The following is a 21,681-nucleotide window of genomic DNA, read 5'->3' as shown; positions in this document are numbered from 1 at the left end:
GAGGATGTTCAAGATGGGTCTCAGTAACTCAGACATTTGTCAGCACTGTGACAGTAATCTACCCGACAGTTACATGCATGCACTGTGGTTCTGCACGCCTGTCCAGGCTCTCTGGCAGCAGGTATGTGCCGATCTATCAGTCTGTCTTAAGGTTTCAATCACGGCTTCACCGTCACTTTGTGTGCTTGGTGACATGAGTGCCATCGATGTAGAAAGAGGATTAGTATCTATCATTTTCATAACTCTTTGTATTGCTAAAAAAAACTATTTTAATAAATTGGAAAAACAAGAAAAATATAAACATAAGTCAACACAGAAATCTGCTGCTTGATCATATCAGCTTGGAAAAAATGTCAGCCCAAAGTTCAGGTAACTTTGATGAATTCAGTCTCTCTGGTCTCCCATAGCTAACTCCATGACTTTGGGGGTGGGGGGGCATGGTCGTCGCTGCTCCTTGCCCTTCTGCCGTTGTTAGGGGTGGGGGTCGGGGCTTCCGGTGCCTGGCGGGGGGTGGTGGGGGCTCCGTTGGTCGGGGGGTCGGGTCCAGTGCCTGGGTGGGGCGGGCTGGGGCGCTGCGTGGTCCTCTGGGCTTGGGGGGTGGGGCCCCTTTGCCTGTGCTGGGGGGGGGGGGGGGGGGGGGGGGGGGGGGTTGGCGGGGGGCCCTGCTTGGGGGGGAGGGGGGCAGCGGCGCTGGATGGGCCCATCTACACCTGGGGCTGGGATCGGCCCTTCCCTGGCTTTGGGACGGGACGGGACAACCCTCTTGGGACCCCCGGTCGCTCTGGGTGTCATCCGCTTCGGCTGCGGGGTCTGGGGTGAGGTGGCGTGGGGGTCTTGTCGGCCCTGTCCTTTGGGGGGGCGTTCTGGGGGGGGGGGCACTATTGGTACGGGACATGGGGGGTTGACGGGTCGGGGTCTCCGCTGAGGCAATCGGCGGTTGCCCCGGCCGGTTGGCTGCCTCGGTCCCGTCGAGGCCTGACCAGAGCTCTTCTAGGGCCAGCGTTTGGGGGTGGGGGCCTGGACTTGCTCCGGTGGGGGGGCGACGCTTTCTGGCTCCACTCTCTCTGTGTGGGGTGGGTGGTGCTGGGCCTGGGGTATCGGCGCCTCCGGGGATGGGGCCCCTGGGCTGGGTAGACCTGGCCCCCATGCTGGGGGGGGGGGCTGGGGGACAGCTGTTTGACCACCGGGGGACAGTCTACCACCTGTCCCCAACTTACCCCCTTCCTCATATAACCTCATATTAGGGTGAGGGGGTGGGGGGTTTAGCCTGCGATGCGCCTTGGGGGCGGCCTACTTGGCAGTGGCCCCCCTCCTATAGTTGCCGTATGGAGTGGGCCCCCCCTCTTTCGGTTTTATTTGCACCTTAGACATGTAGGGCCCTTGGTAGGGGGGGTGCTTGGACATCACTGCCAGCAAGCAGCAGATGTCCTCCTGGCACCCTACCCACCAATTTTAACCGCACCTTAGACATTTAGGGCCCCTTGGTGGGGAGGGTGAGGGGACATCACTGTGAGTAATCAGGAGATGTCCCCTTAGTGCCCTACCTGCCAATTTTAACTGCACCCCCCTCAGTACACAAACCCCTCCCCCCTCAATATATACATCCCAACATAAACACACACACATGCACACACACATCCTCTCAAAGACACGCACACACATTTTGCAAGGAAGGTGGGACCTAAGACCATATGTCCCCTACCCCTTCCCTGGTGGGGGGTACGGGGCCCTTGGCAACGGCGGCCGTGTCCCTTGGGTGCCGGTTTCCTAGGCACAGCGATGCTCTCTCCGTGCGGGGAGGGGGTTCACATTACACCTGAGCCGGGGGTGTTCGTGTCCCTGGGGGGTGGGTTCGGGTCCTTGCCCCTGAGCGCTGTGCACGCCAAATTTCCAACTGTGGCCGAGCCTGGTCGGGCCATGTTTACAACACCTCTTGTGGACCCCCTTTTCTCCTGGGTGCCCCCCTCCTGGGCGGGGGCGGCGGGCCCCTGCCTTGCTCCTCCCTGGACCAACCATGGGCCGGGTGGGTGGCTGCCTGGAGTGCGGAGCGGGTCTCCCTTGGGGGGTCCTGGCTCGTACCTGGGGTTGGGGCGGGGGGATGCCCGGAATTCCTGTGTGGTGGTGGGGTGCTCGTCTGGGGCTGTGGGCGTCCCTCTCCGGTGGGACCCTGCCCCCCCGGTGCGGCGGGGGGGCAGGGTTTCCTGTTTGGGCTGGGGCGGCGATCTCTTTCCCTCCGCGCCTCCGTGCTCTCTGGCTCTGGGGGCCTTGCGGCGGTCCTGCTGGCCCTGGCCTGGGTGACGGATTTGGTCGCCCGGGGGGCAGTTGTTCCCTGCCTTCACCTGTGTGGCGTTGGGGGGGTTCCGGCTGCCGCTGCTGCTGCGGCGGGGGTCTTGGAGTGGGGATGGCTGGGCACTCTCCTTCCTTCTTTACACATTCCTCCATCCATTTTAGAAGAACATAAACACTCACCTGAGCACAGGTGTTAGCTCACCTTTGCACTTTTTTTTTTTTTTTTTTTTTTTATACACTGTATTTCATCCCACGAAGGAAAATTCTTTCTCCGCATTTGACCCATCCCCTTGGGGAGCGGTGAGCTGCAGCCGAAACCGCGCTCGGGAGGCAGTAGCGTTAAGGGTCTTGCCTAAGGACCCTCACTGGGTGATGTTAACTGCTCGCCATTGATATGGTAATTGCCCCCAGTACCATTGCTCATTCCCCTCCGGGAATCGAACCCTGGTTTCCTGCGTGGTAGCTTCCCATCTTACCAACCGAGATACCCAGCCGCACTAATAGTTTGCGTGATAGAATGAATGAGATATTACACACTAGTTGGTTTTAAGGCATAAGTATGCGTGTGTGAACACTATCTGTTTTGTGTACATGTTGACATGTGGACATTTTTGCAGCCAGCAGGTGTGTTGATAAGATTTGAGTGTTTGTGTGGACAGGCCCCCCCCCTTTTTGTACTAGATTTGAACCTTACCGTAATGATAAACAACCAGTAAACTTGTTGCTTTATGCTGCTTCATTGTCTTATCCCCCCTCCCCTCCTATTATCACCCTCCTAACACCCCCCCCCTCTCTCAAACATCCCTCTCTCTTCTTCCCTTCTTTCCTTTTCCGTCCGGTCCAACACCAAAGATTTTCAAACATGGTTGAAATTAATAAAGTTTGGCCTCAATTACAAAAGGGGTTTATTCAGACATACCTCTGGTTTGTATGAAGATTAATAACCCCTATTGTTAAAGTAAAATATGTCCAACACAAGAGGCCCTCAGCTCTCATCTGCCTGCCCAGCTGTTGGACAGGACAAGTTAAAAAACAAAAAGGAAAAAAAGCAGCTGTTTCCTTTTCTGGAATCTCTGACTTTAATTCCTTTGTTTTCCAACACAAACCTTAAAGGAGAACTAAACTGTTTATGTCTGCTTTTTATAAAGAAGTTTTGCAGACTGTTGTGCTCCATGACAGTTAGCAGCGCAGTAAGAGATGCTGTAACATTAACCCAATACATTAATGCATTATGCCCAATGCATCATGGGAGTTGGAGTGAAATGCGGTGGTGCTGATGCAGAACAGACTCACGTCACTAAGCTTCACTTTTTACACGGTCTGACACCGGATCCAGCGGGAAACTACTACTACTCTTTCCTCCCTCCATGCGCATCAATTAATTTTGATTCACGCATCAAATGTGCATTCTCCACCTTTGTTTAACGCACGTCAAAGTCGCTGCTCGCCGAATGTCCAAAAGTGTGTTTAGAAACTTGAAGCTCCCGCCGCAAGTGGGAGGAGCTAGCGTCTCAGGTTTTTCATGCTGAGAGATCCGATGCTTTTATTTTGAAGAGTTCCACAAAGCTGTCAGCAAACTATTCAGTGTGAAACCTTAACCTGTTTTGAGGAACACAGAACTGATATTCTGGTGATGATAAATGTTTATATCAGTGAAAATCAATAATTTCCTGCGGCACACCTGACCATCCCTCATGAAACACTACTGTGTCGTGGCACAATGGTTGAAAAACACTGAACTAGAGAGAGCACAGGGTTTTATGTTGTTTCCAAACCAATTTTCACTCACATTGTCCTGAGGACAGTCGACGAGGCTGTACACATTTGTGCTGTCAGATCTCTGTCGGTTCTTAGAGTTTACGTATGAGTACACAGTAGATATTTCCAAAGCAGGCGACGTGTTTTCCCTGATCTCCTCGTATTCATGGCTGTCCTGCAGAACAATGTTAGAGTTATGTAATTATCATTTTCTTACACGCTATAATCTCCATAATATGATTGTGTCATATCTATCTTTCAGTAAGAAATCAATGACCTGAAAAGTTCTGATTATACGAGAATATGATGTTCCTGTTGTTTGTGATTAAATGACCCACATTCATGTCTGCAGCCTTCTGTTTTCAATAAAAAGAGGCTCCATGCACTAGGATGGCAGAACACCTCTGTGACAGTTTGCGCTGTCACAGACCGATTGTCCTTCTGCAGAAGTCTAGCAAAAGTTCTCATCTCCTGTTTGGTTCTTCTCTTTATTAAGGAAAAAGTCAGAACCCTGACAATTTCTCATCTGGTTTCATCTCAGGCTACGTTCACACTGCAGGGGTCAATGCTCAATTCCCTTTTTTTTTTTAAAAATCCGATTTTTTTTCCCCAAGTCCGTTCACATTTTTAAGTAAATCCGAACTTTTGTGATATCCAGTGTGACCGTGAAACGTCCCAGAATTTACCCGCATGCGCAGAAGAGTACTCAACGGTGAACGACGTCACTCGTTGTTTGCGGAAGTAGCTAACGTTAACATGGATGTCAACAACAGTGTTGTCAACAGCGGATCTCTTTTTGCAGTATTAAGTTTATTTTCACAAAGGAGCCAACACAATAACAATCTTTTCATTTTAAGAAGGCATGGGAACCAGGATTGTCTGGACCCACTGTTGTGGAATTTGGGATGGGTCTCATCTTTGTGTCAGAATTTCCCCTTTGATGTAATATTTGTCTTTCCAGCAGATCTGGTATAATTGTTACAGCTTAAAATAATAACTTTTTCAAATCAGTACTTATATCCCCCACTTTCTCACCTCTCTTCCCTTTACTCTCTCCCCCCCCCCCCCCTTACATTCTTCCCCTCTCCCTCCCCACACACACTAAATGTAACAAATAAATAAAAAATAATACAACAAAAAGGGGTTTATCCAAATCTACACTCTGGTTTCTCGAAGTTCTATAACCTCTTTATGTAATAGTAAAACCTGTCCAACACAAATGGCCTTCAACTCTAATCTGTTCGCTCAGCTGTTGGACAGAACAAGTTAAAAGAAGAAAGAAAAAAAAGGAATGGGGATGTGTATGTGTTGGGGCAAGCGCGTGTGTGTTAGAGACAGGAGAAGAACGCATGCAGCGGTAGAGAATGGGAGGGGGGGGCAGTGTGGGTGCGCATTCATGTTGTGTGTTACGGGAGAAGGAGAACGGTAATAGAAGAAGGTTTCCCCCAGAATAAATGTTATGGACTCTTTATTAACCCGTTCTGGAGAATCCTGGAAAATCGAATCAAATATTAATCCAATCGGTGACCTCGCTTCCCCTCCACTGACTGGTCTCAGCAGGATCATCTGCCATGGTTGATGTTTATGTTCTCGTTCCCACCTACTTCAACGCAAAATGATGACGTTTGTAGCGTATCAATGACATACGAGTCGGATACATGTGACCTGGCCGTTCAGACGGAGGTCGCATTTGAAAAGATCGGATACGTATTGGATTCAGGACCACATACCCAAGTGGCCTGGGTCACATTTGAAAAGATCGGATCTGTGTCGCTCAGACTGTCATGAAAATATCTGATACAGGTCGCATAGGGGCAAAAAAATCGGAATTGGGTCGTTTCAGCCTGCGGTGTGAATGTAGCCTCAGATTCAACACAGATTCATACTCACCAGAGGGACGTTGGCATATGTTTCCGAAGGAGGTTCTGAAAGATGAGAAACGTAGATATTTAAATGCAGAAATATTCAGTTTCACTTCCTAAATGTTAAATGCTTTTTATTTCTCACATTGAAAAATGTAACAATCACAAACACATATTTTATTTGACTTAAAAATTGTAACATTTCAAAGTTCAACATCTATTTTTGTTTCAAGGTTGAAAGCTACTCGTTTGAAGACTTTAGCTAAAACTATCCTCTGGTCTACATAAGCTAGGATATGGTACATCCAATGTCATGAGAAAAACAAGAATCTGTAATATTTTTCAAGTACAATTATTTGCTTTTCCTTAGTAACTATTATTAATGCGTGTAACAGAACTGAAAGTTTGACTCAAGAAACAAGAAACATGTTTTGAGTTGGTGCTAAAAGCAGAGCGGGATCGGCGTGAGTCTGTTGGTGTTGACTTTGAAATAGAATTCTCCCACATTTCTTGGGTTTGAACCACAGCAGATCTTCTAGACCATGTCTAAATACCTAAATGCATTGAGTTACTGCCATGTGTTTGGAAGGTTATAAATGTATAAAAGTGGCCAGTGAGAGTATTTTTTCTGTTTACATGTTCGAATATTCAGGATAAGATTGACCAAATAACTGGACAACTGCTATGTATACCTGGCAGCTATGACCTTATGGCGGCTAACACTTAACCCATGTTTGTCTTTGAAAGTCTGAAAAAGATTAAATATATACAGTCAAAGAAATATTACTTGTCATATTGATGTAGATTCTCAGTCATCCAGATCCTGATAAAAATGAAAATTTCAAAAAAATTCAACTGGACAACATTTCTGGTTTGCAGATGTTTGGCCTGTCATTCCAGCGGCTTCAACAGTTCGTGCCGAAACTCCAGCGAGGAAGAGGATAAATATCTCTAGCTCAACACCAGTCGGACAGAACTGAAGAAGCCGCTCAGATAAACGTCTTCAAACAAGAAACTTTGTCCAATTGCATTTTTGGCAACTTTTCATAGTATTTGTCTGCAGGAAACCACCATATAAACCTGCATGGATGATGGTTATTTTTGATTTTCTTCAATTATTCTTAGACATTTAACATTTCCTGATTTTCTTTCATATTTCTCCTTAATCTGTTTTGCAGTATTTGAATTAAAGTCTGCAGAGGGCTGCATGGTGGGACAGTGTTCAGCACTCTTGCCTCAAAGCAAGAATGCAACCGGTTCAAGTCCCGGCTGGGGGACCTGAAAACAGAACAACAATGTTTTCCCTGTGCATGCGTGGGTTCTCTCCAGGTTCTCCAGCTTCCTCCCACCGTTCAAAAACATGCTTCATAGGTCAATTTAAATTGTACATAGGTGGGAATGTGAGTTTGCATGGGTGTGGGATATGCATGACCCTGTGACAGTCTGGTGACCTGTACAGAGTGTCCCCTGCCTCTTCCCATAAGTGGCTAGGATAGGCTCCAGCAGCCCTGTGACCCCGAAAGGGACCAACAGAAGAAGATGAATGAATTAAAGTCACCATTGTTTTTCTCTGCATGACGAGTTGTTTTTTAAGAATGTAGAAATAACTAGAAAAAGTCTAAGAACAGCTGCCTAAAAGTTGTAAACACAAACAGTTAAACTTCATGTTGAATTTACGGTTAAGAACACAAAGGAACTCTTCAAAATTTAGAATGTGAAGCGATAAAGATGTGCAGTCTGCAGGAAATGACTTGATGTCATGTCAGTCAATCTCATTTCACCTTTTTTCTGATTGAATCTCCGGCTCCTGCAGAAAATCAGCAACGCCACAGAAAACATGGAGATCAAGCCCACCAGAGTCAGACTCACATACAGCAGCAGACCTGCAGAACATGGAGACAAAGGTTTTAGTTCCACTCCTGTGAGGTCGGAGAACTATCTCAGTCAGGAAAGTTTTGAGGAGTTGAACACAACCAGACCTCATTGCAATGTTGTTGTCTTTGTAAGAACTTGTGGACTTTTGTGTTCTAACCAAAAATATGTGTTTGTAGAATTTCGGCAGATCTTTTTGTCCCATGTCTGGACATTTTAGCACTTTGATTCCTGACATTCAGAATGTGGTTTAGCCATGTTTCACTGAGCTCAGAGATGCTACAACCCTTGTGCTTTCTTAGATGACCCCCCCCCCTTACATTGACGTGTTCTCCCTACCATGACAAAGGTGGATAAAGGTGGAAAGATTTCATGTAATCTATGGACACCAGTGAAGATCACAAATCATTGAAGAAAAAAGGTTCAGCGCACTGTCTAGTGGGTCTATATGACCCAACTCCCAATGGTAAAGTGCCTAGGATAGCACAAGGGTTACACCCTTTGTTGTCTTTGTTGTCATTGTTGTCATTGTTGTTGTTGTCATACCAGAGGAGATCTGTGTTGTTGGAGAAAGTTCTACAGTCCTGGTTGGAGCTGAAGTTACTGAAGCTGTAAAGAATTCAAAAAGTGAGTCAGAACTTTATTCTTTTTGACATCGAAGTTATTTTTTATGAACAATAGTTTGTGATCTTTTTTAAGCAGAGGTAAAAAAACTGTAATAAACATGAAACAAAAGGCACAAATTTTCACAGAGAAATATTTTGATGATTTTGAGGATCAAACTCACCTTCTGTAACGATTATTTTGAAGTTGTCTTCTGAATCTGGATGCCAGTCTTCTTGTAATTCACATCTGTACAAACCTGAGTCTGACTTTGTGAGTTTAGTGATCGTCACATCTAAAATACTTGATCCAATATATCGATACTCATATTTAATGCTGTATCTTCCTCTCTGATCTTCATCTCCATATGTGTCTATGAGAATGTTTCCTTCTTCACATGTTTCCTTACAGAGCAGCTTTCTGCTCCCTAAATATCCAAGATAACATCTAACAGTGATGTCTTCTCCTTCACGTTTTGCATAGATGTTGGTTTCTGCATCAACAAGAGAGTCTCTGTCCTGCAGAGCTGCTGAAAAGAGGAAGAGTTACAGTTAATGTCTTCCTGTAACACTGAACACTGAAGATGATGCATTTGAGGAAATCCATAGAAACGTCTATAAGATTAGATCACAAGATTTTCGTTCATATTTTTCTGATGACAGAAACAATGGAAAGAAGATGATTATTATAAATTATTCATTCATTCATTCATTCAATTTCCCCTTTCGGGGTCACGGGGCGGCTGGAGCCTATCCCTGAGACTTGCGGGCAAAGGCAGGGGACAAACTGGACAGGTTGCCAGTCTGTCGCAGGGTGTGACAATTTATTTAATAAAAAAAAATCCAGACAAATGTATTTAATAGGCAAAATAACAAAACTATTATATATTTAGTAAAAAGAGAGTTTATAAAGAAAAGATCAACAAAGCTGCAGTTGTTGTTTTTAAACCCTGAACATCAAGTTGAATCCCAAAGATGAAGATCATGAAACAGAAACAACTGCAGAAAGACTGAAACAGTTCAGTTTAATGTGTTCAATAAAGGACTAAACTGCAGCTCTAAGAATGAAAAGGAGTGAAAGAAATCAATGAACTCACTCAGGAAGAGACAACAGATCAGACTCTGACAGACTCTCATGCTGCCTGATGGAGAATGATGGAGCTTTTCTTCTTTTACTGCTAAAACAGGAACTTCTCAGTTTCCTCAAAGCTGAAGCTCCTCCTCCAATTACAAGACTCATATTTCATCATTCTAGCTCTCAGTAGATCGTGTCATTCTCGTCTTTTGTCTCTAAAAAAAGCACTGAGTATTTTAACCACAGGAATCAAAGTCCTTTTTATAAAGGAGATGTTTCTTCATCCCGTTTGTGTTTCCATAGTGTGGACAGAGGGGTGTCAGAAACCCTCATTGACTCTATTCTGTTGTCTGTAGACTGAAGGTTACTGAGCAAACAACAGCTGTGAGTTTGTGAGTTTGCTTCACTTCCTTCTATGCAGACGTGCAATGATCTAAACTTTCTTTGTATTCCTCTCACATCTCACATCCTGACTGAAACGTCCAGCTGTGTGTTTATCTATACTTCATCACCATAAATACAGAGGCTGTGTCTGCTTAGAAAACTGCAGCACTAAAGCAAAGAGGAAAACCACTGAGAGTTCTTCAACCAAACAGCTTTTGCTCTGATATCGTGCAAAACATCTCATGCTGAGATAATTTAGAAAGAGAAGAAAGACCACATCAGGTTTGATAGATTTTAGAAACAGCATGCATTTCTACATCCACAACAATTTAAAGATACAAAGGAAGTGAGTCTTTTCAGTCTTTTTTAGGAGTTTCAATATCACATCTAGAGTCATTCATATAGGAAATGAGTTTTTTTTACTAACTATTTTGAATCTATTTTAATCTTCATCTTCACCGTCCTGTGTCAGAAAAGAACGGTAGAGAGATGTGAAGAGGTCAAGCCTCAACTATTAAACTTTATAATACAAATATTCAAATGTTCTAGTCTTAAACTGTAAGTAAATTGGATAAGACTACAGTCACATATCCCAGAATGCCACCCTGCAGTGACATAAATACAAGTTTTTAGCAAAACTAGCAGGTGGACACGTGGCGGCATTTGTAATTGGTAGACAGCAGTCACAATTTTACACGTCACACAGTGGCTGCAGATGTTTAAATAAAAAGTTCTTTCTGGGCCGATTTGGGGGTCGTGCTGTGGGGGCAGGAAGGAAACAGTACGATGAATAACTGATAGGATGGTCTCTAAATTCCTTAAAATCTTCTGATGATCAGCGGTTTCATACTCCCACCCTCCAGCCATAGCCCTTCCCCCCGTGTTGCTGTCCCACAGCCACCGTACGATTTCTAACAATCGGACGGTGGCAGTGGGACAATCGACGAGGGCTGCTGCTGGGGTGGGGGCTCGGCGATGACTGGACATCAATCTGGCGATCATGGTCACCAAGGGTCTTGCATATTAATGGGGAGACGGCATTGATGCCATATGATGCTCTTCCTCTGATGAAGACTTCTGCTGTGGTTGGACCACTTTGTTTTCTGGATGGCTTGTTTCTCAGAAGCCACTTTGTCTAAAAATGTGTAATTTTGTAAACTGACAAGATTGTAATGTGTGCTCAAAATCTGAGTTACAGAATGGTCCACTTTTCATACACCCACGACTGCCGGGCGGTGGCACTTGATATGGACGGCCATCATCCAGAGACATTTCCACATCGTCCAATAGTAGCTGCTGTCAGCCGGCCATCCAGCTGCCACTGCCCTGTGGCCTCCCAGCTGTCGCTCGATTTTGTGATGGCGTCATCCCCCCGTCTGCAGCTAATCTTTGAGATTCTGCTAATGCCTTCCCATCGCTTGGTGGCAGTTGTATTTGTGACTGTAGCGTAAAGGACGGTTAAAACTTCCCAGCGATCAGCCATGGCATCAGTTGCATCCAGAATTGTGTGTTTTTGTTTCTTCTAATGTTGACTGCTCGTACTTTCAACCATCCACGGTACCTGAACTTCTGAGTGGCGTTTATACTTTTCAAGCAGCGCGATTGTTTCCAGCGTTTGTTTTTAACACAAAGAACCTTTTGCCCAGACTTTTGCGGCGTGTGTGAATGTGCAAGTAAATGAAAGGCAGAGGAGGAAGGGGTGTGTTTGTCAACTAAACAGAAGCAGGGAATAGAACGGAAAAAATATTACTAATTAAAATAACATGAGATATAAGACAGATGGTTGCTCTGTTTTCTATCTAGTTGTCCACTCTCTGCGTCTATCTCTGTCTCTTTGTGAAGTTTGGTATTTCCTAACTTCCTCAGTTAAGTTTTCATCAGATTCAGTGTTAAAACGACATTTTTCTGGACAGTGTCCTCCATACTCACATTCTCTAAACGCTGAAACAAATTCAAGTTAAGGGACGCGATTTGCACTGGATTGCACTACAGGCGTAAAATTCCAGTCACAGGTGACATCACCAGCAGGTGTCACAGTCTGCAGGGTGATTCTGCTGCAATGGCCGTGCGTCTACTGAGAGGCAAGCGATTACAAATCACTTGGAAGAATAAACCAGCCCTTAGGCTTGAAACAAACTGTGGGGACACAGCTGGCTGTTATGTATTCCCTATCAGGGAGATAGAAACGGAAACTTAGAGTTCATAGGAAGAGTTTATTAATAAGTCTGAAGGAACAAAAACACTGCATCCTTAATCATCCGGGGGTGTGTGGGGGGGGGGTGATGTGAGGAATAATGGGAGGAAGAGGAACTAGAGCAATCGAGATCATGTTTCGGAATATTTCGTAACATCCGTGGAACTTCTGTTTTGTGACTATTGTTCCTAGCTCTGATCAAAGTGGGGAGGTCACATGACTGTTTGTTCACGTCACCAGCTGTTCTAAATCCTCTCAGTTGTTTTTTTAAACACCTCAAAATGAAAGGCAGAAAGTTAGCAATATTAATTTATAGTAGGAAGTAGGAAAATAACTTTTCTTGTTTCTTTTTTTCCTCTATTTCTCCGTTGTTGTTTTTAAAAGACTACAAACTTTTGGGTTCTTTTCTGATTTATAGCTGAGCTTTTAAAAGCTCTCTCTTTCACTGTTTCACAGATTGTTTATTCAATTTTTTTTGCTCTTCTAAAATTAATTATGGTATGTATGTACATCCAGCTACTCAAAATCACTACTACTGTGTTTGTCCTCTATTAAAAAAACTTTACCATCCTAAAATTATTAATTTTAGGATGTTCCTATTGTTTACAATTATCTGTAGTATTTATTCAATACAATGTTTGAAAAAGCAGGTCGGTATTACACAAAACCCAGTGTTTCTGCATTCTCAAATAAATACAATCTGATTTGAATAAAAAAATAAATTATATAAAAAAACAAAACAAAGAAAAAGGACTTTACCAATCTTTCCATCCATCTAGCTATTTTCTGTACCCGCTGTATCTCTTTTGGGGTCATGGGGTTGCCAGAGCCTGTCCCGGCTACTCTTGGGCAAGGCGGGTACATTTGGGACAAGTCGCTAGTGTGTTGCAGGGCACACAATGACTCCAACACACACTCACAGATGCACACCTAACAATTTATGGTAATCATTGAAACTATGAAGCATGCTTTTGGATCGTGGGAGGAAGCCAGAGTGCCTGGAGAAAACCCACGCATGCTCGATGAGAACATGCAAACTCCACACAGACACAACCCAGCAGGTGTTTGAACCAGGGCCTCATCGTGGGGCGAGACTCTAACCATCACGCCACTGCCATCTCTATAACAATCTATGAGGTTAAAAAAAGGAGAGAGAGATCAAAACCCAATTAAACCTTTCTATTTAATAAGTCTAACATTTTGAAACCATTTTTAGCCACTAGATATCGCTGTGGTGAGGTGCTTCCAATGTTCCACAAGATTGATTTTTGTTTTTTGGAACAATTGTGTTAAATTATTCGATCTCTCAACTGTTCCATTTTTCGAAATCACTATGTAACAGGAACACCTCAGCAGGTCGGGAGGTGCAGCCAAAACTCTGGGCAATCCAACAAAATCTGCAGAACACTGGAAACTATCTCACATGAAAGTTTGTCAGAAGCACAGCGAAGGGGCAGGTAAGAAGAAATGTGAAGCAAAGGAATCTAAAGTCAGACTGTAATCCAGACTGTGGTTTAATGTAAAGTAACAGCAGAGTACAGAAGAGGTGAAGCATCATCTGTGTTGGTGGAGTTCACATCAAGCTAAACAGATGAGTAAATGTCATTTTCTATGAAACCACAGGGGGCGCTGCTGGGTGGAGTAGAGTTTGGGGCTTGAATGTTAGGGTATTTTAGGGAGGGGTCTTCATCCTGGAAAAAGCAAAGGATAACGTCACAATCATAGATGTTTTTCATAAAGTGGTTCTCACAGACACAGCTTCTCTTCTCCATCTTTGACCAACACAGGTCTGATCTCCATCAGTTTTTCCAGTATGGAGGGCTTTTATTCATTAATTGTCCATATTTGCATAACCCTCTGCACTGACATGGACTATAAACTGACACTTCCCATCTTTTTTTATTTTTATTTTTGGAGCTTATGTATTTAGAAGAATTAGTAAGGACATGACACTTTCAACTCTAAAAACATAGATTTACATTTCTAGAAGACCACAGAGCCAAAACCAAGAGGATGGAAAAACTTGTAAAAAATTATAACAAAAAAAAGAAACTAGTTCAGTGTTTTTCAACAATTTTTGAGCCAAAGTACACATTTCCTTGACAAAAATCCCACAGCACACTGTCAGCAAACTACTTAGTGTGAAACCTCAGCTTGTTTTGATGAACACAGAGCTGAAATTCTGGTGATAATAAATGTTTATATCAGTGAAAATTAACAATTTCCAGCGGCACACCTGACCATCTGTTAGGGTTATGTTTATATCATTTGCTTACACGCTATTATCACCATGAAATGTTCGTCTCAGTTCTATCTTTCAGTAAGAAAACAGTGACCTGAAAAGTTCTGATTATACAAGAATAAGACGCTCCTGTACTGCTTGATTAAATGACCTACTTTTATGTTATCAACCCTGCCACCAATAAAACCAGACTGGATACACTGGGAAGGCAGACCTCCTCTGTGACAGTTCGCGCTGTCACAGACCGATTCTCCTTCTGCAGAAGTCTAGCAAAAGTTCTCATCTCCTGTGTGGTTCTTCTCTTTATTAAGGAAAACGTCAGAACCCTGACACCATCTCTCATGGAACACTACTGGTTGAAAAACACTGAACTAGAGAGAGCACAGGATTTTATGTTGTTTCCAAACCAATTTTCACTCACATTGTCCTGAGGACAGTCGACGAGGCTGTACACATTTGTGCTGTCAGATCTCTGTGGGTTCCTAGAGTTTACGTATGAGTACACAGTAGATATTTCCACCAACGTGTTCTCCCTGATCTCCTCGTATTCATGGCTGTGCTGCAGAACAAAATGACATTTAATTTCTCATCTGGTTTCATCTCAGATTCAACACAGATTCAGACTCACCAGAGGGACGTTAGCATATGTTTCTGAAGGAGGTTCTGAAAGATGAGAAATGTAGAGATTTAAATGCAGAAATATTCAGTTTCACTTCATAAACTTTAAATACTTTTCATTTCTCACATAAAAAAATGTAACAATGTAATGTGACAAACGCATTATATTTGATTTGAAATTATTACATTTCGAAGTCCAACCTCAAACCCTGTAACAATGTTTTGGTTTCGAGGTTGAAAGCTACTAATTTAAAGACTTTAGCTAAAAGTATCCTCTGGTCTACATAAGCTAGGATATGGTACATCCAATGTCATGAGAAAAACAAGAATGTATAATGTTTTTCAAATACAATTATTTTGATTTCCTTAAACATTAGTAACTATTATTAATACGTCCAACAGAACTGAAAGGTTGACTCAAGAAACAAGAAACATGTTTTGAGTTGGTGCTAAAAGCAGAGCTGGATCGGCGTGAGTCTGTTGGTGTTGACTTTGAAATAGAATTCTCCCACATTTCTTGGGTTTGAACCATAGCAGATTGTCTAGACCATGTCTACATACCAAAATGCATTGAGTTACTGCCATGTGATTGGCTGGTTAGAAATGTGTCTTAATGAGCATTTGGACAGGTGCACCTGAAAAAGTGGCCAGTGAGAGTATTTTTGGAAACAAAATGTTTACATTTTAGTATATTCAGGAAAAAAATTGATCAAATAACTGGACAACTGCTATGTGTAGCCGGTAGCTATGACCTTATGGCAGCTAACACTTAACAAATTTTACTGTCTTTGAAAGTCTGAAAAATAGTAAATATATGCTGTCAAAGAAATATTACTTGTCACATATTATCATGATAATCAAGGGGCGGCAGTGGCTCAGACGGTTGAGCAGGTCGTCCAATAATCGAAGGGTCGGCGGTCGATCTCCGCTCCCCCAAGCTAACTGTCATCCTGTCCTTGGGCAAGACACTTCACCCTCCTTGCCTCCAGTGTGGCTCCACTGGTGTGTGAATGTGCATGAATGATCACGGTGATGGTCAGAGGGGCCGTAGGCACGAACTGGCAGCCACACTTTTGTCAGTCTGCCCCAGGGCAGCTGTGGCTAAAACAGTAGCTACCATCACCAAGTATAAATAAATAATGGACACAATGTAAGCGCTTTGAGCGTCTGGAAAAGCGCAGATAAATCCAATCCATTATTATTATTATAATAAAAATGAAAAGTTCTAAAAAATTCAACTGGACATTTCTGGTTTGCAGACGTCTGGCCTGTCATCCCAGCGGTTTGAACAGTTCATGGCCAACAACTGTTGAAACTCCAGCAAGGAGGAGGATAAATATCTCTAGCTCAACACCTGAACTGAAGAGGCCGCTTAGATAATAGGGTGAAACGTCTTCAAACCAGAAATTTTGTCCAATTATATTTTTGGGAACTTTTAATAGTACTTGTCACATGAGTCTGCAGGAAACCTGTTTGTTTTTGATTTCCCTACATAATTCTTACACATTTAACATTTCCTGATTTTCTTTCATATTTCTCCATAATCTGTTTTGCAGTATTTAAATTTAAGTCACCATTGGTTTTCTCTGCATGACATATGTTGTGATTTTTTTAAAAATGTAGAAATAACTAGCAAAAGTCTAAGAACAGCTGCCTAAAACACAAACAGTAAAACTTCATGTTAAATTCACGGATAAGAACACAAAGGAACTCTTTAAAACATGGAATGTGAAGAGATAAAGATGTGCAGTCTGCAGGAAATGACTTGATGTCATGTCAGTCAATCTCATCTCACCTTTTTTCTGCTTGAATCTGTGGCTCCTGCAGAAAATCAGCAACGCCACAGAAAACATGGAGATCAAGCCCACCAGAGTCAGACTCACATACAGCAGCAGACCTGCAGAACATGGAGACAAAGGTTTTAGTTCCACTCTTGGAGGTTGGAGGACCATCTCAGTCAGGAAAGTTTTGAGCAATTGAACACAACCAGACCTTATTGCAATGTTGTTGTCTTTGTAAGAACTTGTGGGCTTTTGTGTCCTAATTATAAAATGTGTTTTTGTGTTATGTGTTTTTAGGTTTTTGCCAGATCTTTTTGTCCCATGTCTGGACATTTTAACACTTTGATTCCTGACATTCAGAGTGTGGTTTAGCCATGTTTCACTGAGCTCAGAGATGCTTTTATGGCAAAACTGTCCTCTAGATGGTAGCATATTAATTTAAAAGCTGCATTTATGGAGCAATGGTTTTGCATTGTCACAGCTGCACTCTAGTAATGTCACAGATCTGGTTGTTAAATGTATTCAGTTCACAAACGTGATCTTTTATTTTGGCTTTTGGGTCATTCTTAATGCAGCCTTTTCACCTAAGACTTCCATGGCTCAGTTGACTCAAGGACAATCAGGGTTCGATTCCCAGGGGACGCGATGAGCTTCTTCCAGCGTGGGACCTTGAGCAAGACCCTATGCTCTACTACCTAATTATGTAGCCACAAGGTGGCCCAAATCTGGGTCCTGTGCTGGGTTAAGTCAGGAAGAGGATCCGATGTAAAAAAAAAATCTCTGCCAAACCACCTGCGTGAATCAGTGAAAGGTCATTTGCTGTGGTGACCCCTGAAGGGATGTGCTGAAAGTTGAACCACGACAACTTCCATGCATGCGTCTGTCCATCAATCCATGCAACCATCCAGAAAGAGCAGACCTCCCCATCACTAACTGTAAAAGATCTGGAATCTTAACTGAATTATCACAGCCTTTAACCTTTTGGTCATAGGTTAGGAAATGAATGAAAATTGGTTACTACATGGAGTCCTGTGCTTATTTAATGACCTCCTTATTAACCATAATGGACTGGACCATCGTTATGTCAGTTGATCGGCCACGTTTACACATCCACCTTCTCTCCCTTTTGAGCAGAACAATAAGACACTGGAAGTCTACATCCTGGGGAAGTGACTTATTCCTGACCCGGAAAAAAAGGTAACGGAAACAACTGAAACTAACAGTCCAGCATTACCATTTTTGTTTCACAATAACAATTTTAACATTTTATAATCTGACACTCAGACTGGCCGTCTCAAATTTGGCTACAAACCACTGCAGGAAGAACTTACGGTCATGGCATTAAACATGTCAGCCACGACTGTCCTAAAAATATGCTGAGCTTTGAGAATTTTGCAGCTGCAAATTGTTTTTGCTAACCCAACCTCAAAGTCCACAGGCCTGCTTTAGTGTTGAGATTGAGGACAAGATATGATTTTAATTGTTGATGTCAGCAGCTCTCTTTGTGTTCTGCATGTTGTTGGTGCAGCATCGTTTCCTCTGAGTGACCTGCCAACATCTTCATTGGTCCAATTAAAATCCATTTTCCTTGGTGTCCAGAAACACGGCTGTTCTCACTATGGATGTCTATTGTCTACCACAGAGACTGAGAATTATCACAGCAGCATAACTATCATGGTAGAAGCTGGAAGAAGCTCAGAAAAAAGCACATTCCACCCAATGTCCTCTGCTTCCAGAATGGATTCACTGTAGTTATTTCAGTGAAAGCTCAGCGAGGATTCAGAAGATAACAAGGAATAATAGAAATTAACAATCCAGAATCCCAGTTGTTGTTTCACAAAAACAAATTTAACATTTCAGAATCTGTTTCCAAAAATAACTGATTCAATCACTGATTTCCTTTACTGATATAGGAAAGGAAAGTTATTAATTCATGCGTTATTCTTCTTCACTCTGTTAAAAATAAAACATTGAAATGTTGAACATTGTTAATTTAAAAGTGATTATTTTACAAATGCAGACTGCTGCCAATGATAACAATGTTCATAATATTCTTATACCTGATTTTGTGTCTTGATTTATGGTTTGATGTGAGGATGATGTAGAGTTTAAACCCTTTGTTGTTGTTGTTGTTGTTGTTGTTGTCATACCAAACGAGATTGGTTTTGTTGGAGAAAGTTCTACAGTCCTGGTTGGAGCTGAAGTTACTGAAGCTGTAAAGAATTCAAAAAGTGAGTCAGAACTTTATTCTTTTTGACATCAAAGTTATTTTTTATGAACAATAGTTTGTGAACTTTTTTAAGCAGAGGTAAAAAAACTGTAATAAACATGAAACAAAAGACACAAATTTTCACAGAGAAATATTTTCATGATTTTGAGGATCAAACTCACCTTCTGTAATGATTATTTTGAAGTTGTCTTCTGAATCTGGACTCAAATCTTTTTGTAATTCACATCTGTACAAACCTGAGTCTGACTTAATGAGTTTAGTGATCGTCACATCTAAAATACTTGATCGAATATATCGATATTCATATTTAATGCTGTATCTTCCTCTCTGAGCTTCATCTCTATATGTTTCTATGAGAATGTTTCCTTCTTCACATGTTTCCTTACAGAGCAGCTTTCTGCTCCCTGAAAATGTAAGATTACATCTAACAGTGATGTCTTCTCCTTCACGTTTTGTATAGATGTTGGTTTCTGCATCAACAAGAGAGTCTCTGTCCTGCAGAGCTGCAGAAAAGAGGAAGAGTCGCAGTTAATGTCTTCCTGTAACACTGAACACTAAAGATGATGCATTTGAGGAAATCTATAGAAACCTCTGAAAGATTAAATCCCAAGATGTTATAACCATTTATCTTCCCTTATGACAGAATTACTTGAAATAAAATGACGATGACAAATGGTTTGTTAAAAAGAAAATAGTGTTAACTTCCTGTAAAAGACAGAAAAACAAAACATTTTTCTGTTGAGGAAAAAGAAAAACAACATAAAACAAAGCCACAAAGCTGCAGTTGTTGTTTTTAAACCCTGAACATCAAGTTGAATCCCAAAGATGAAGATCATGAAACAGAAACAACTGCAGAAGACTGAAACAGTTCAGTTTAATCTGTTCAATAAAGGACTAAACTGCAGCTCTAAGAATGAAAAGAGTGAAAGAAATCAATGAACTCACTCAGGAAGAGACAACAGATCAGACTCTGACAGACTCTCATGCTGCCTGATGGAGAATGATGGAGCTTTTCTTCTTTTACTGCTAAAACAGGAACTTCTCTGTTTCCTTAAAGCTGAAGCTCCTCCTCCAATTACATAACTCATATTTCATCATTCTTATTCTCAGTAGATCGTGTCATTCCCATCTTTTACTTTATGACTGATTGTTTGTAATTTGATGTGTCCCAGCAGTCTTTGCTGTCCATTATTTACCTGCATGTTCTGTAAATAAACAGATGTAAACTTCTGCATCATCACTGCAGCTTCAATCCTAAAATACTGTGGTTTAAAAAAAGCACTGAGCATTTTAACCACAGGAATCAAAGTCCTCTTTATAAAGGAGATGTTTCCTCATCCCGTTAGTGTTTTCATAGTGTGGACAGAGGGGCGTCAGAAACCCTCATTGACTCTATTCTGTTGTCTGTAGACTGAAGGTTACTGAGCAAACAACAACTGTGAGTTTGTTTCACTTCCTTCTATGCAGATGTGCAATGATTTAAACTTTCTTTGTTTTCCCTTCACATCAGGACTGAAACATCCAGCAGTCGAAAGAGAAGAAAGACCACAACGGGTTTTTAGGAGTTTCAGTTACACATTTATTGCTCTGAGTCATTTTTATGTTACGTCCCAGGACGTTTTTCTTTTGTGTGGTTTTCTTTTTGTGTCTGCAAATGTCAGTGTACAGGTACCGGGCTGCGTTTGGTGTGGTGCTTCAGCACCAGGAGTGGATTGGCTGCCAGGAGTCACTACCGGAATCACACCTGCTATAAAACGAACCAGGAAGAAGACCAAAGGAGGCTCATTTAACATCTCCCACCTCTCCCAAAACCAGCTATATGGAGTTTAGAGTTGTAGGAATGGACTGCCATTTACTTTGAATCGTGTTTTCTCTGGTTTTTGTTATGTTAGGGAGGTAAGTTATTGTTTTTTGGTTTATGTTTTTTTACTAGGTAAGATTTGGGTTCTTGTTAGGTAGGCCAATCTTTGTTTGTTATTTTGGCCTGGGTCCACTCTGAAGTAAATACTCTAGCTCTCATGGTTCAAGTGTGCTGGCTTTTGAGACTGGAGGGAGATGGGGCTTCATTTTGTGTTGCATCCTTTTTGAGCCACTAGACGGGGGGGGGGGGGGGGGGGGGATTGGGGGCGTAACAGTATAGGACAGGATTTTTTTAAATTAACAATCTATTTTGAGGCTCTTTGTCAAGAACTGGCGTTGGAGGACCCAAAATGCAGGAGACCAGACTTGGTGACAGAAAATAAAATAATCAATAACCAAACTAAAACATGACAACGCTATGGTGAGAAACAAAAAGGTGATACAGCAGAGCAGATGACCTAACCAGGATGAACAGAACCCAAAACACTTAAATAAGCTGAGGGTAATTAACTGAACTGAAGACAGTGACTGACAAAGAGAACCAAGAACAAAACCAAACCACTGAATCCTTACAAAGTGCTGTTTTAGAAATGAACCATAGAAATATGTTCTAAACATGTCAATTTCTTAAGTTGAATTTTCTTTGAAACATGAAATGTTTCATTGTAAAACATAAGTGAAGAATGTTGTTGAACTCTGACATAAAGTAAATGTTTGGATACTGAAGCTTTTATAACACGTTTACTGCTGCATCTGCACGGAGGATCAGACATTTGCATTGTTGGGAATATGAATAGAAGTGTCTAGACCTTTTTTTTAGAGCCATTATCTTTTTGTCTTGACTGTACAAGTCATAGTGCATTAATTTAAATCTGCACTAATGAGGTAACAGTGTTGTTTTGTCTTCTACAGAC

General features: G+C 42.2%; 1 protein-coding gene across 3 annotated transcripts; it reads right to left on the bottom strand.

Annotated features, from left to right (window-relative positions):
* Positions 1-3,262: 3,262 nt before the first annotated feature.
* On the bottom strand, positions 3,263-20,350 carry LOC105354462. 3 transcript variants are annotated; one of them, XM_011477653.3, is made up of 7 exons: positions 19,853-19,997; positions 19,069-19,410; positions 18,738-18,890; positions 16,692-16,793; positions 14,907-14,941; positions 14,700-14,837; positions 13,201-13,727 (listed from the first exon to the last, which is right to left on the bottom strand). In XM_011477653.3, exons 1-7 carry the CDS (start codon positions 19,890-19,892, stop codon positions 13,620-13,622), a joined length of 918 nt encoding a protein of 305 aa, XP_011475955.1. In that variant the 5' UTR covers positions 19,893-19,997; the 3' UTR covers positions 13,201-13,619. The 3 variants fall into 3 exon arrangements, with proteins under 3 accessions (XP_023812746.1, XP_023812745.1, XP_011475955.1); XM_023956978.1 differs by lacking the exons at positions 13,201-13,727; positions 14,700-14,837; positions 14,907-14,941; positions 16,692-16,793; positions 18,738-18,890 and adding exons at positions 3,263-4,222; positions 5,938-5,972; positions 7,691-7,792; positions 8,328-8,390 and having other exon boundaries at positions 19,853-20,350; XM_023956977.1 differs by lacking the exons at positions 13,201-13,727; positions 14,700-14,837 and adding an exon at positions 3,263-4,222 and having other exon boundaries at positions 19,853-20,329.
* Positions 20,351-21,681: the final 1,331 nt, after the last annotated feature.

Source organism: Oryzias latipes, chromosome 7 (assembly GCF_002234675.1).
Source record: "Oryzias latipes chromosome 7, ASM223467v1".
NCBI lineage: Eukaryota > Metazoa > Chordata > Actinopteri > Beloniformes > Adrianichthyidae > Oryzias > Oryzias latipes.
This window is presented reverse-complemented; position numbering and strand designations above follow the sequence as displayed.

Coding starts and splice junctions, on each gene's coding strand:
- LOC105354462 (XM_011477653.3), bottom strand. CDS start 19,892: ATGAGAGTCTGTCAGAGTCTGATCTGTTGTCTCTTCCTGA. Junction 19,411..19,852: donor GATCTGTTGTCTCTTCCTGA/GTGAGTTCATTG, acceptor TCTTTTCTGCAG/CTCTGCAGGACAGAGACTCT. Junction 16,794..18,737: donor AAATCAAGACACAAAATCAG/GTATAAGAATAT, acceptor CATGTTCTGCAG/GTCTGCTGCTGTATGTGAGT.